This window comes from Ursus maritimus, unplaced genomic scaffold, assembly GCF_017311325.1.
Source record: "Ursus maritimus isolate PB19 unplaced genomic scaffold, ASM1731132v1 scaffold_8, whole genome shotgun sequence".
NCBI lineage: Eukaryota > Metazoa > Chordata > Mammalia > Carnivora > Ursidae > Ursus > Ursus maritimus.
Window position 1 is genome coordinate 10,309,133 of NW_024426996.1, and position 14,529 is coordinate 10,323,661.

The 14,529-nt window shown below is 33.3% G+C and overlaps 1 protein-coding gene across 2 annotated transcripts in view; it reads right to left on the reverse strand.

Annotated features, from left to right (window-relative positions):
* CCSER1 (coiled-coil serine rich protein 1) overlaps positions 1-14,529 on the reverse strand; it is a 733,960-nt gene that overhangs the window by 19,961 nt on the left and 699,470 nt on the right. The window contains exon 9 of one of the 2 annotated variants that reach the window (XM_040625038.1): positions 5,154-5,231. In XM_040625038.1, coding sequence (XP_040480972.1) covers positions 5,154-5,231 — 78 coding nt within the window. Of the gene's footprint in view, positions 1-4,402; positions 5,232-14,529 lie in introns of those variants that run through there. The other variant, XM_040625036.1, reaches the window with a different exon arrangement.

The following is a 14,529-nucleotide window of genomic DNA, read 5'->3' on the forward strand; positions in this document are numbered from 1 at the left end:
AAGTCAGATGCTTAACCGTCTGAGCCACCCAGGTGCTCCTGATTAAATGTGATTTTTACCTCACCACCTTCAAGTCTCACATCTCACCCTCAGACCTGCCTAGATCACCCTGTTTAAAATTTTTGATTGTAGTCTTGACCCTCACCCTTACATTCACAATNNNTCTTTCCCTGAGCTATTTTTCCTTTCCATATTGCACCTAGGACCTTCTGACATACTATATACTTCCCTTACATTTATTATTTATTATAAGTCTGCTGTCAAAAAATGCAGGCTTCATGAGGGGGTATCTGTGGTTTGATTAAAGGATGTATCATAAGTACCTAGGACAGAGCCTGGCTTCCATGGGGCACTTAGTGTTTGTTGAATAAATGCATGCACAGATTTTCAAAAGTGATGCCCTTAAAATTTCACCGTGGGATAAGCTGTGATTCTTCCACTAAGTATTAATAAGTACCTATGGCATTTGATCATATATCTTGTATTTTTAATCAATGTTTTTGTCTGAAACTTGTCCTTAATGTAGTATGAAAAACTGTAGTTCAAAAGAAAACTTGGAATATGTCAGTTTTTAAACTTGATTTTTTTTTAATTTATAAAAACAAATAGTTGATATAAGTAAATATAAAGTATATGGGGAGAAGGCACTCATCTGCTAAATGCTGGGGCACACTGACATGATCAGAAGTACTGAATTTATGAAAAATAACAGCAATGGATGGGACAAAAATAGACAGCTTTAACAAACTATGGATTATTAGCAACTAAATTAGAAAGCCTAATAAATAATTATTCAGTTCTTACACTTAGGCTTAATTCATAGGCTGACATAATATAGTTGCATAACACAAAATACTCCCTTGCTCTATCTAATAGCTAATAATACAATTATGGTAAAAAAACTAGTCATTCTTGGGGCATCTGGGTGGCTCAGTCAGTTAAGCATCTGCCTTCAGCTCAGGTCATGATCCCAGGACCCTGCTCAGTGGTGAGCCTGCTTCTCCCTCACCTCCTCACTCGTGCTCTATCTCTGTCTCCCTCTCTCAAATAAAATCTTTAAAAACAAAAAAACAAAAACAAAACTAATCATTCTTACTCCTTACATGATGAACTATTCTCATATTCGTTAGAACTCCCTGTACATTAACTGTATTAGGAGGGCCTCCAAAATTAAATCTAAGAAAAGTAGTATAGGTTGAGAATACACAGACAACCGCATTGAGTTTTTCCTTCAAAATATCTATTCATAATGCAACTAGTATTATTTTCCTAGCATATAACTAGAGAACTTCATTTATAAAGCAAATCCCATAATTTGGAAACTATATTAAAATGTTTGAAAAATATATGGTGGTATGATCATACTTTCCTAAACTGAGTTATGCTTCACTCACCCATGACTCAGACAAAAATACGCATGATGCCACAATTTAGTTTTAAGTAGCCAAATGAAAACCATTAATTATATTAAGACTAACAGATTAATATTTGATGAAATACATAACATCAAAACTCTTAAAGAAATATGAGCAAAAAATTGCAAGTTCAATACTAATAAACACTTATTAAATGTAAGTATAAAATATATGCTGATTAAAGGAAGACTCCTCTAGAGACTCTGATTGTTCTGAGTCAAGTTCATGGAAAAGAAATTTTACGCTTAAAGTAAATCAACTACATTTAAAAAGATAACCTTCTGTAGAACATCAAAAGGAAGTTAAAAAAAAAAAAACTCTCAGTATGGATGACAAATTAAAAAAAATAACTGAGTTTTTTCCCTTTTAGCATGTAAAATCTTCACTGCATTCTGGGTATTCATCCCCAACTATTTACACCAAAAATGTTTATTTGCACAGGTTCAAACTATAAAAATATTTACAGATAGCTTATGTTCTATGCTGAAGCATTTATTTATATAATTAATGTAATCAGAAAAATCTCTACCTCTTAGTGTAATCTTCCAATTGGCAACATTGTTACTTGACTATATCTATACATCTTCTATCCTGTTTTAATAACACAAGTGACACCTAAGAAATTATTTTTGATCTTTCAATAAACTAAGCCAGTGTAGACAGAGAAGGTGAAAGCGGTTAAATTGGCATTGATTGTCAAAGACACATTCATCTTTTATTTAACATTCTCCCTCATCATCACAAGAACTATTGTATTTATAGGCCTTCGCTGAGACACCCTGAATTTATTTTTAAATCATTTTTGTCCTATGCATTAGAAATCAAAGCACACTGTACACTAACATTAGTTCCAAGTCTCCTGATAAATCTATTACAAGATAGAAGTAGTTTATTATATGAATCTTTGAACTTCTTCACTGTAGTGGATTTTCAGAAATTTCTTTTAATAGTTTTCATTAGAATTCATGTCTTTCAAGGATTCTATTTCCTATTTTAAGAAAATGTATAGTAGCAACTATCTTCCCAAGAAAATTATATTAACAGATACTGGTAGTCTCTTCTATTCTGACATTCATATCATTGAAACATGATCTCTACTGATTTTTAAAGAACAATTTGTGGCCAATATTGACAGCTTTAGAAAGCAAGCAACAGAGTATAAGTATCATTCATAATGTATGAGATTTCTACAAGATTTTTCATATTTTCTCTGACAAATACTATTGCAAATTGTTAAGTAGCTATAGTATATATGTGAATATATATTTATGAAAAAATAAAATAATGTCAGACTATTTCCTGAGAAAAATGTGAGCAAATATTATAAGTCAAAGGATAATCAATTATTCTTAATGCATATGAAAAGGTGAAAAATTAATGGATATCATAAAGTATAGAAAATATATTCCAGTCATAGAAAATAAAAATACACTGTTGATGAGTCATATTTTCCCAACAGTCACACAATTTATCACATTTAAAATGCTTTACCCATTTCTAATTTGCTTTTTAAAAATATTTCCCTCCCCAGTGTTTTCCATACAAAATGCCCCAAAGTCTATGATGACAGTTACATCCAGTTAGTGCCAGGAGGTTCTATATGCATATCTTTGGTAATTCCTTTCTGATTGTGATGATTATATTCTAGAATCTATCACCAGGAAATGTAAAACACGAAACCTTTAGAACAGATTATTATTGTATGTTAATGACTACCTAAGTCATACCAAACACTTACACAAAGGGATCCTGAAAGGACTCACTACCTAGAAATTATTATTCTTAGCCTTAATTCAACCCAGTAAAATACATTAAATTCTCACTGTCAGATATGAAAAGAAGCTAGGACAATGAAGGTTTAATTAAGGATTAGTTATGTCCATGGCTCTATTTTAAACTTATTTAAATGTTTAGAGAACTATGTAATATTCACATAACAAACCTCATAGAAACAATAACATGATGAGGCAGAGAGAGGCAAAAACACAAGGCACAGTTTAGTTATTGCCTCACAGGTACCATTCACCTCTTAGCAACTATTTCTCATTTGCAGTCACTAATATCGCTATAGATCTCACATTCTACCTTTATATTCAGCCCTTTAGAAATTTGGAATGGAGTCTCCCAAGCATCATTTCCTTTTTGAGTAAAGTGGAATAGAGTCCCAATATATACATGTTTTCCTCTTTCCTTGTTGAAGAATACATTACTTTTAATAACTAGACCTCCACAAAGACCATGTGGGAGTGAACAAGTGACTTCACTTTTCTGTAACTCAGTTAACTTATAGTTTTGTTATGTTGGGATATGACTTAACAGAAACAATTTATTCGTCTTACTGGACAACTGGCTTGCATATATAAAAAGATATAGGTTATTATTCACAAAATACGTACTGAGTTTATAACCTAGGTACAGATATACAAATAATATATATCAAAAAACTTCAAACGGGAAAGAAAAAAAAACCCTCCTTCAAAAGAGATAAATATTAAAATACTTGTGGTAAATCTTCTTTGAACTTAGAAATCATTTCTATTTTAAAATATGAAACATTAACACCATTTAAATCATATATAACACTGGTATTCAAGCAAGAAGTACTGCAGTCACAATATTGGTATCTAGAATATTTAGGCGTCTATAATAAACATATCTTAAAATGAATGTAACAGAAAAGTTCAAAAGACAAGCATAGCTTTTAATGTTGTTTTTAAATGAAAAAAGAACATATATAAAGAGCTGAAAACAATTTGTGCTGGAATTCAAAACTTTAGTTTACTTCCTAATAGAGACAAGTAGCTTTATGTTAAACATAACAACATAATTTACAAGACAACACAAAAGTAACATTCATATTTGTTACTTAATATAATGACGACATACAGATAAACTTACATTTTATTATTATACGCCTTCGTAAAACAACTTAAAATCATCTCTTCTAATCTTGTCAATAAGGTGCTAAAAATAGTATTAACGTTTTTAAACAGAAGAGGGAGTTCTGACAAACGTTAGAGGCAGGATAAGGAAGATAATTCCTCTACATTTTCATCAAAAGGAAGTTTAAGGTCATCAGTTTAGGCCAAGTGAAAATCTCATAGCTTCATTTAAGAAAAGATAGGAATTTAAATCAAAGTTATCCAAAATCATCGGTGTTACTAGAAGCAAACTTGTATCAAAACATGTCTTACAATCCTATCTTGACAATTCAACAAGTATTTCACACTAAGAAAAAAAAAATGCTAACTCGCAATTAAATTACTTTCTGCAGCCTGCACTGAAGCCCAAAAACTAAAATAGTATTGTAAATTTCTCTGCAAAGTTGTGTTTCTTTTTATGTATCAGAATGCAGAAATGATGTGCCTGGCCCTTAGTGATTGTGAACATAACTTTATTAAGCTGTTACTAAATAAATTAGTACTTTCTTAAAAATAAATTGTTCTAGTATTATAATATGTATCTTCCACTTGTCTGCAAATTCACTAATTCAAAAGACTATATGAGGGATGTTAGCTTTAAAAAAAAATAATAAGACATTGGTATGCTAGTCGGTGCCTGTAATTATCTTTTTCACTTCCAGAAGGTATTTGGGGATTATTTAAGAGCAAAAGATGAATGGCGAGCCACTAAATCCCATTAAATCAATGCATGGACACAGCAGCAACAGAGGTAAATAAGCTGTGGAGGTCTGAATACCAATAAAGAAGATAAAAATGGTTTTATATAGCTACTTACATCATAGCCTAGAAGTTCAGTCTGTGTGGATTTATCTACTCTTGAAGCAAAAGCCTTCTGTAAATGCTGGACTTTTTCCTGCAGAATGAAAAAAAAAAAACAAAACAAAAAAACACGTTGTTGGTAAGTCATGTGCTTCTACCCTAATGTCCCCCGTTTATGAAAATTTGATTAGTGTACAATTCATGATTATCTGCGTGTATACTTTGCTCTGTTGTTGGTTTGCATATCAGCTTAAATATTCATAAATTTAATTTTCTAGTCCTAAGTACTCCACCTTTGACATCTGTTAGTACAGAAACCACTGAGAGAGAACCACAGTTGAACACCAGAGAGCCAGGATTGCTTAAATCCAAGACCAAATGTTTATACTGGGTTTCTTGTTGGCTGTTTTTTGTTTGTTTGTTTTGTAAATTGAATTGATAGGATTTTATTGATCTAGTTTCAGAACATTTACCTTTAAAATCCAGAACATAATACTACTCAGTGGATTCCATTTAGTTTTTTAATTTCACTTTTTTTCTTCTTAATCCTCTCCTGAAATCTACACATTCAGGAATCTATATGAGATTTGACATTAATCAAATTCTGTTATAACGAGGTAAGGGAAGTAATACATGAAGGAAGTCTGGGATTTCATATCTCAAATGCAAATGCATGTATTCCGGTCTACTAATTTGAGCTTCTGGTTGGGGACTTCTATTCTCGTTCCTAGATGCGTCACTGAAAGAGGATCTTGAGCTTAGTCATCATGCAGTGTGTTTACTGTGTGCCTGCCACATCTCAAAGTATTGTACTTAGAGGATCATACTTCATCTTGGGATTTTTAATACCATTATCACCCATTTTTAATGAGAATAATATAATTTAGAAATCTTGACAAATTTTCTTGACAATTTTCTAAATAACATCATGTGATTCTACTAGATTCTGTTTTTACCTTCACTTGCTTTCTGAGGGTTGCTGGAGGGGAGGGGGATGAAGGGATGGGGTAACTGGATGGTGGACATTAAGGAGAGCATGTGATATAATGAGCACTGGGCATTACATAAGACTGATGAATCATAGACCTGTACCTCCGAAACCAGCAATACATTATATGTTAATTAACTGATTGTAAATAAATGTTAAAAAAACACAATAATTACAGAAAATTCTATATGTCAATACATAAAGACCACTAATATAACTTTTTAAAAAAGGATAATTTCTTTTGTTTTCTTTAAATCTGAATGCTCAATAAAATAGTTGCATAATAGGGGCTCCTGGGTGGCTCAGTCATTAAGTGTCTGCCTTCAGCTCAGGGTGTGATCCCAGAGTCCTGGGATCGAGCCCCACATCAGGCTCTTCCACTGGGAGCCTGCTTCTTCCTCTCCCACTCCCCCTGCCTGTGTTTCCTCTCTTGCTGGCTGTCTCTCTGTCAAATAAATAAATAAAATCTTTTAAAAAAATAGTTGCATAATATGTTAATGATAAAAGCTGATTTAATTCATCTTTCTTCCAAGAAGGAATGGTGGTCATCACAAACCTCACTAAGAATGCTTTCCTACCTTCCCCTCCTTTGCCTTCCCTCCCACTTCCTGCCCCTGCCCATCCCCTCTCTCTTGCCCTCAATTCTGCCTGTGATTTGCAAGTAATCAGTGTTGTTTAAAAAATTACATACATAATTTAGGCTAACATTTATATGGCTTATTGAAATACCGAAAGAAACCATCATGGACTCTTAATGTCTCATACCTTCTAACTTCCCTATCACAAATTTCTGGTGCTGCTATTCAGACCAAAATGAAACGGAGATTAAGTCATTCAGAAAGATGTCATGCAAGTGAGGTAAGATCTTAACTGTTTGAAAAGGATAAGTGAAAATGTGGCCACATTTTGCAAGCTCAATTTAAAATAAGAAGTAACAAGTTGTGTATATTTAGACTTATACTGGGCTGAGGAAAAAGAGCAGGGAGAAGTAGTAATAAGCAAAGGAAGCAATAAAGTTTGCTATCATTGAAGGGTTTAGAAAAATTTATCTGTTTTTGAAATAGGTTGGATTAATAAGTATTGGAAAAGCAAGTTTTGTTATAAATCTCTAGATACACAAATATTTGCACGTGAATTAGAGACTACGCACTAATGCAAAAAGCAAGGAGGGAAGACAGCAAATGCTTCCATTATGCTTTGCTCACAGTTCTATTTTCAAGGGCTCCCATCCTGAAGATAGGAGTGGGAAGGATTGGTAAACTCTAGTTCATCAGTCTGAGTTATAAGACTTAGAAAATTCAATTTATGATAAACAAAAAAATTCAAACAGTTTCAATAACTAATAGCCTAATCAAAGCAAAACGAACAAACCCTACATCAAGAATACTTTCAGAAATTAAAAAAAAGGGCATTTCTAATGGAATTTATTGTTATTTCTAATGGAATTTATTGTTATTTGCAGGCATTTTCACAACAAATAGGTCATATTTGAGTTATTTGTTACTTATGCATTTGTATGCTATATTCAATTGTGGAGAGTAAAATATAAGTTTCTAATCGACTTAGGTGTATATACTTAAGGATTAAATATTTTGTTTAGTGTAATAGTAGGAAGACAATATATGTAAGTTTGATAAATTTCTGTAACATACAATTAGAAGATTAAATAAAATCTCTACAGCTGTTGGAAGATAACTCTCCATGGGGCTTTTACATTTCTTCAAGACTGATGGCTATTTATGAACTGATAAACTTAACATGAGATAAAAAGAGTATTATAATCAAATAGAAAATATACTACAAAAATAGCTATTATCAGATGGTGAGCTTGCTAATAATTGTTATTTATATAAAAAATGAATATATATTAATATGTCAGAAGAATAGAAATAAAGCATCATATATTTTTAATTTCACATTGATTCGATATAATAAAAGTTATTTAAATTATTGATTTTAGTATAGAAAAACAGACATTTCACCTTCATGATACAAATATTTTATATTCCTTAATTCAACTATAATTTTTATTAAATGCATATTATGCGTATTGCTCAGGTACGGGGGATATAAAGGGGGGGAAAGGTATAGTTCTCCTAATGTATAAACTTGTCAAATCACCAAGTTGTTAACCTGAGACTAACGTAATATTGTGTCAACTATACTAGAAAAAAAATCCGTATCTCAAAAAAAAAAAAAAAGGTATAGCCACTTTTATAAAGAAACTTCCACTGTGAAAGGCAGAGATATTAAAAACAATTAGTATTCAATATATAAAGTAAAGGGATTACAGAGATGGCTGGAGGGGTGCGTAGTGCGTGGGGCATACACTCCTGAGCTGCAGAAGAAACATATAGGAGAGTGAAATAATTGAAATGCAGAAGCTGCGGACACCCCAGCTAAGACTAGAAAAATGATTATTATAAGCCAACTTGGAGTGGAAGGGATGAGGGCCCTTTCTTAGGCATGAACACTTGCAAATATTTAGAAGTCAGAGAGACCCTGACAAAGATATACATAAACAGCTACTAGTTCAAACTTGCCGAGGGGAGACTATGAAAGGGGCAACAGTGAGGAACAAGACTAGAGTGGGAAAGCAAGTCTGTGCCAGAAAGTGTAGAATTCATTTACACAAGTGATTTAATGTTTTTCTCTTTTGATATTTTCCTATGTAAACAAACATTGTAATTTCTTCTTCTAACCTCCCCCAGAGGGACAGAGGAGAATTGGAACAACTCAATTTCTGGTAGATAATTTTTATAAATAAATATATATCTCTGACAAAATATCTGTTTTTACATTTTCCATTCCAAGCAACAACGGTATCAATACTTCTTTACAAAATAAACCCTTGTCTTTTCCCTAAGATTAATAAAACCTATGTGTGCTTAGAATAAACACACGGAAATAGGACTAGCAGATTCCGTAAAAAACAAACAACTATACACACACCACACACATGACCAAATTATGGGATGAGAAAGAGAAATTTCATTATTTATATTTGGTGTTATTTTACAATTCTGCCTGATCTTGGTGGTGAATCCGTGGAGGTTTTAAATATTATATAACATTGCTATATGAAAAATACATATGATAGTTTTTCTCCACAAGTTTCCAAATAATTTTATCTGACTTTAAGAATAATTTAATAACATCTGTTTAATAAAAGCTGCCATAAATAAATGCATATAAACTAAAGAAAATATATCTAATTTACAAACTTACCAAGAATACTTATTTATATTCACATTCCCTCTCATTCTGTAATCTTTACTACAACAACTATTACTAACAATAGATGACATTTGTAGAATGTAGTTAAACGCCATGCACCATACCATGTAATATATGTGAATCCTCTCAAAAACATACATTGTCTGTGTCCCTTTTTAAAGCAGGAAATTGATACTTAGTAAACTGAAATCAGTTGCTAAAGGTCACACAAGCTAGTAAGTGGAGCACCCAAAACGAAAATCCTCCTTGTCTCCAAACCCTGATGTCCTTTCTATAAAGATATTCTGACTCTGAAAAAACCTACAAGCAGTATTGCTGCTCGCATATTGCATATTACATACCAACTGTATGGTAATACAACCGTTCCTTATGCTCATCCTGTGTATATTCTCCTGCAGACTCTATTAAGTCATTTTTCTTTGCTGTGAAAACAATTTGAGATTGCTTAGGTATCTATTTCCTGTAAAAGCTGAAATTCCATAGAATACCCAAACTAGAAATATGCAATGCCAGCAATGCACTTAGAAGTGTAAGTTAGAAATAAGATGATGAAGTTAATAGAGTTATAACACAAAATGGGAAGCAAAATGTGCAAAAGCAAACTGAAATAAAAACTAAATGCTGAAAGGCATGAAATCCTATGATAGAAATGATTTTATCAATCAGTTCAAGCAGAGTAATCTAAAAATAATTCTGCTTAAGCTGTTAGAAGGTTTTCTGGTGTGGATGTATGTTTGTGTTTTACGCACTGGGTAGTCATAGACTCTGCCTCCACAACATATGTTGTCCATATAAAATGATTTGTTCCTAATTTCTTTAAAAATTCTTAAATTTAATTTTTAGTAATCACAAACATATTTATTAAATAGTTGAGCATAAAAAAATGTAACAGTACCACTGATATATGTAAATTTTTGCACTTTCATGTGTGCACAGGTAAAGCGCATGTTGTTTTAGGACACACTGAAGAGAATGTGGTTAAAAAAAAAAAAGGGGGAGAGGGGAGAGACAAAACTGTAACAAAGCTAACAACTGGCTTTGAAAATGAAACCCCAAGTGACTAGGAGAGTTAAAGTACTGGCAGTTATTTATCCTTATTTTAGAATATGTTTGTATTTAATTACATTATTAGGTACTCTTGATTAATAAAATTATGAATATTTTAGCATCTAGCAGTTTATTAGTCTACATAATTTATTCTACCTTAGATATTAATATCTATTTTCATCCATTAGATCTGTTAAAAAATTTATGCATGTAAAACTAAGTGCAGTAAAGGTGAAAAGAATATTCAATAATCCTAAGAAACAACTCCAATTTATTTTAAATTATAAGTTTAATTACCTACACAGAATATTATGAATTCAAGATGAAGGGGAAATGAATTAAAAAAAACAAAAAAACAAAAAAAACAAAACATGAGGGTCTACATCTAGCTTTAGAATCTATAGTAAAAAAAAAAAAAGTACTCTTATTAATAAAATTAAGAGGCTGAAATACCAAATATATGTAGTAGTGATTACAGTACTAATATATGAACATATACTTTGAGGCTAAAGGGAAAAACACAAAAGCATCTGTGCTATTATTCAAAATTCACATGTGACATGTGCACACACACACACACACACACAGAACAGGTTTGAATTAGAGAAAGGAATATCCTAAAAATAAAAAAATAAATAAAAAAACACAAAGACTGCCTAAAGTAGTATAATACTGAATTTAGATCCTAAGTCAGTTTATGAAAAGAGAAATAGCATTGAAATGAGGAGAAAAGCTAACTTCACCCAACGTGGGGCTTGAACTCATGACAACAAAATCAAGAGTTGAACGTTGCACTGACTGAGCCTGCCAGGCACCCTGAGAGAAACTAACTCTTAAAACTGAAAAGTAAGGGGAGCCTGGCTGGCTCAGTCAGAAGAACGTCTGACTCTTGCTCTCGGGGTCGTGAATTTGAGCCCCGTGTTGGGTGTAGAGATTATTTAAATAAAAATTAAAATAAAATAAAATTGAAAAGCAATGTAATTCAACACAAGAAAATTCACAAAGTGTTCTGAGTCAAGTTTAAACCAGAAATTAGGCAGAACAAAAAGAATTTGATCTTATAATGGATTTCAATGTCACTAATCAAAGATTATTTAAATACAACAAAAGCAAAAAACTAAAGGGAAAATCATTGGGATTGCGTAGTAATGCCAAGTCCAAAGATGAGCTCAGAAATGCAAAGGCTATCTAATAGAGATCACATTGATTATTTTCACCCACCTTTAATGAGAGCGTATCACTGAAGGTATCAGTAGAATTAGAAACAAGCACAACAGTGACCAAGCAAATCAAACCTCCTTACACACAACATACAATTTCTTGGAATTATCAAGATGATATTAAAATGTATTAATATTATTTTCTTACTTTCTATTATGGAAAATTGCTAATATATAACAAAAAGGGAGAATAACACAGAGTCCCTATGTACTCATTACCCAATTTCACTAACAGATATTGGAATTTTAAAAAAGTGAGAGTATCACTATATATGTAAATAGCTCTATTGGTCAATATTGTCCTTCAAATTAGGTAAGAGATGTTTGCATTAGAGTCCCCTGCTCTGGCTGTTCTCTCACCACATTTCTGCCTGTGAGGGGGGTATTCTGTGGGGATAAGGGAAGTGCCACAATTAAAGGCCATATTTGCCTTCCCACAATACTCCAGAGCCTTGGGATTCACTGCCCAGGTCAGGACATGACCAGATCTTCCTGAAGGTCACCCAAGGTGTGGCCATGGAACAGCTATTTGGTGTAGAGCTTGGTGTTCACTGGGTCAATCACACATATGCTCATAAGGCCCTGAGGGACAGAACCTAGGGTAGTAAGGTGCTAGGTTAAGCTGGAGTCAGGGCTGGCTCCCCATTTTGCCACAGTACTGCACAGGATGCTAGGAATCCAAAAAGTTATAATTGGAACATGACTTTCCAAGTCATGAGAAAAGTATGTTCGTCAGGATAGGAGAATCAAACATATTTTATTCAAGAGTTTTTAAATTCTGATTTAGAATTTTAATACTTAGACTTACATTCTGTGCGCCCCCACATTTATGTTCTTGCCCTGAATCTCACAATTGTTAGCAGCTTCCTCGTTACTAGATTTTTTTGTTTTTTAGATCACCACAACTTAGGAAAAACAAAGTCTTAAAAAGTTGCAGAAAAGGGTAAAAGGACAGGGAGGTTATTTTAATGTTTATGTAGCTTAAAAAATGGGCCAAAAATATAAAGCCAAGCAGAAGGAGGACATATCCGGTAAATCATTATAAGAAATGTCTAAATAACATTTATATTCATTCAATTTTATGATACCTAAACTAGGAAACCATCTGACAGCCTTCACAACCCACCACTTTGAGACTCTGTTGGAAGTGATTTTTTTTTTTCAAGAAGATCACATATCATTACACAGCATTATTTTAAATTTATGGAGTTCATTACCCATGAGAGATTATACAAACTGAAAATACACTCAGATTTGAGAGTTTAGGTTACTTGATTTGAGAAGGAGATACATTAAAAATGTAAATTGGGAATTTATATTTTTGGAGATTGAAATCATTAGAAATACTTGTACCCAGATAGCTATATTCAATATCCCAGATGTAAAGCAGATGAATTTTTTTTTTCCCCCCAACAAGAACTGAATGATGCTTTGTTTCAATTCTAATACTACTCTTCTGGTTTTCAGGGTTTTTTTTTTTTGTTTGTTTGTTTTGTTTTGTTGTTTTTTTTTTTTAAGAGCATGCTATACTATATATAAATGCCAGTATAGTTTCAGCAATGGGGGATTAAACAAATACATATTTGATTTCTTTTATGCATATGACAAGCCATTTCCTTTCTTCTAGTTTAATACTCTTCTCACTAAGGGGGAGCTAGTGAAGAAAGTCCTCATTAAAAGGGACTTGAACGAGAGGTCTTTGAGTTAGATGCCTTTAGAAGCTGGGAGGACAAATTTCCTGGGTTAAAAATAGTAGGCATTTAGTGACTTACCAGGAAAGTTCTGAGAGAAGCTGTGACTGAGAACAATCAGCCAGATTTTTTGGGCTTGGCCTCTCTACATTCAAGACATCTGCTAATTACATTTCTGGAATCTATTTCACAATCATTTCTTCCTTTTCTATCTAATATCACTACTCTGTATCTACTACCTAAGGACAAGCAGGGAAATGGAGCATAGATCTGTGTCCAGTGAGCAAAAGCTACCACTCTCTTTTACCCTTAACCTCTGTATTGGGTTGACTAGTGTCCCCCAAAACTCACGTCTACCTGAAACTTGCGAATGTGACCTTATTTGGAAATAGGATCTCTGCAGATGCCATCCAGTTAAAATGAGGTTATACTGGATTAGGATGAGTCAGAGCTACAGTATGACTGGGCACCTGGGTGGCTCAGTTGGTTAAGCATCTGCCTTCAGGTCCTGGGATGGAGTCCTGCATCGGGCTCCCTGCTCAGGGGGGAATCTGCTACTCCCTCTGCCTCTTCCCCCAACCCCGTCATGCTCTCCTTTCTTTCTCTCTCAAATAATTAAACAAATCTTAAAAAAAAAATACAATGGGACTGGTGCCCTTAGAAGAAGAGGGCTCTCTGGACACAGTGCCACAGATCTACAGACGGCCACATGAAGACAGAGGCAGAGATCAGAGTGAGGCATCTATAAGTAACAAGAACTGCCAGCAACCACTAGGAGCTAGAAGAGGCAATGAAGGATCATTCAGAGGGAACACAGTCCTGTTAACACCTTGACCCTAGATTTGTAGTCTCCAAAACAGAGAGAAAATAAATTTCCGTTGTTTTAAGGCAGCCAATCTGTCATACTTTGTTACAGCAGCCAAAGGAAACCAATATGGCCTCTTTTTTGTTTGTTTGTTTTAAATATATATATAACAACAGTGTATTAGTTTCCTATGGCTGCTCTAACAAATTATCAGAAATTTGGTGGCTTAAAACAACAGAAATTTATTCTCTTACAATTCTGGAGCCTCCAATACAGCCTCTTAACTGGTCTTCCTGTCTTCCCCCGTATCTTCTCCACTCCAAAGTGACTTGCTAATGCAATTCGGATCACATCGTTCTCTTGCTTAAACCCTGTTAATATCCCATCCAATACAGTAGCCACTA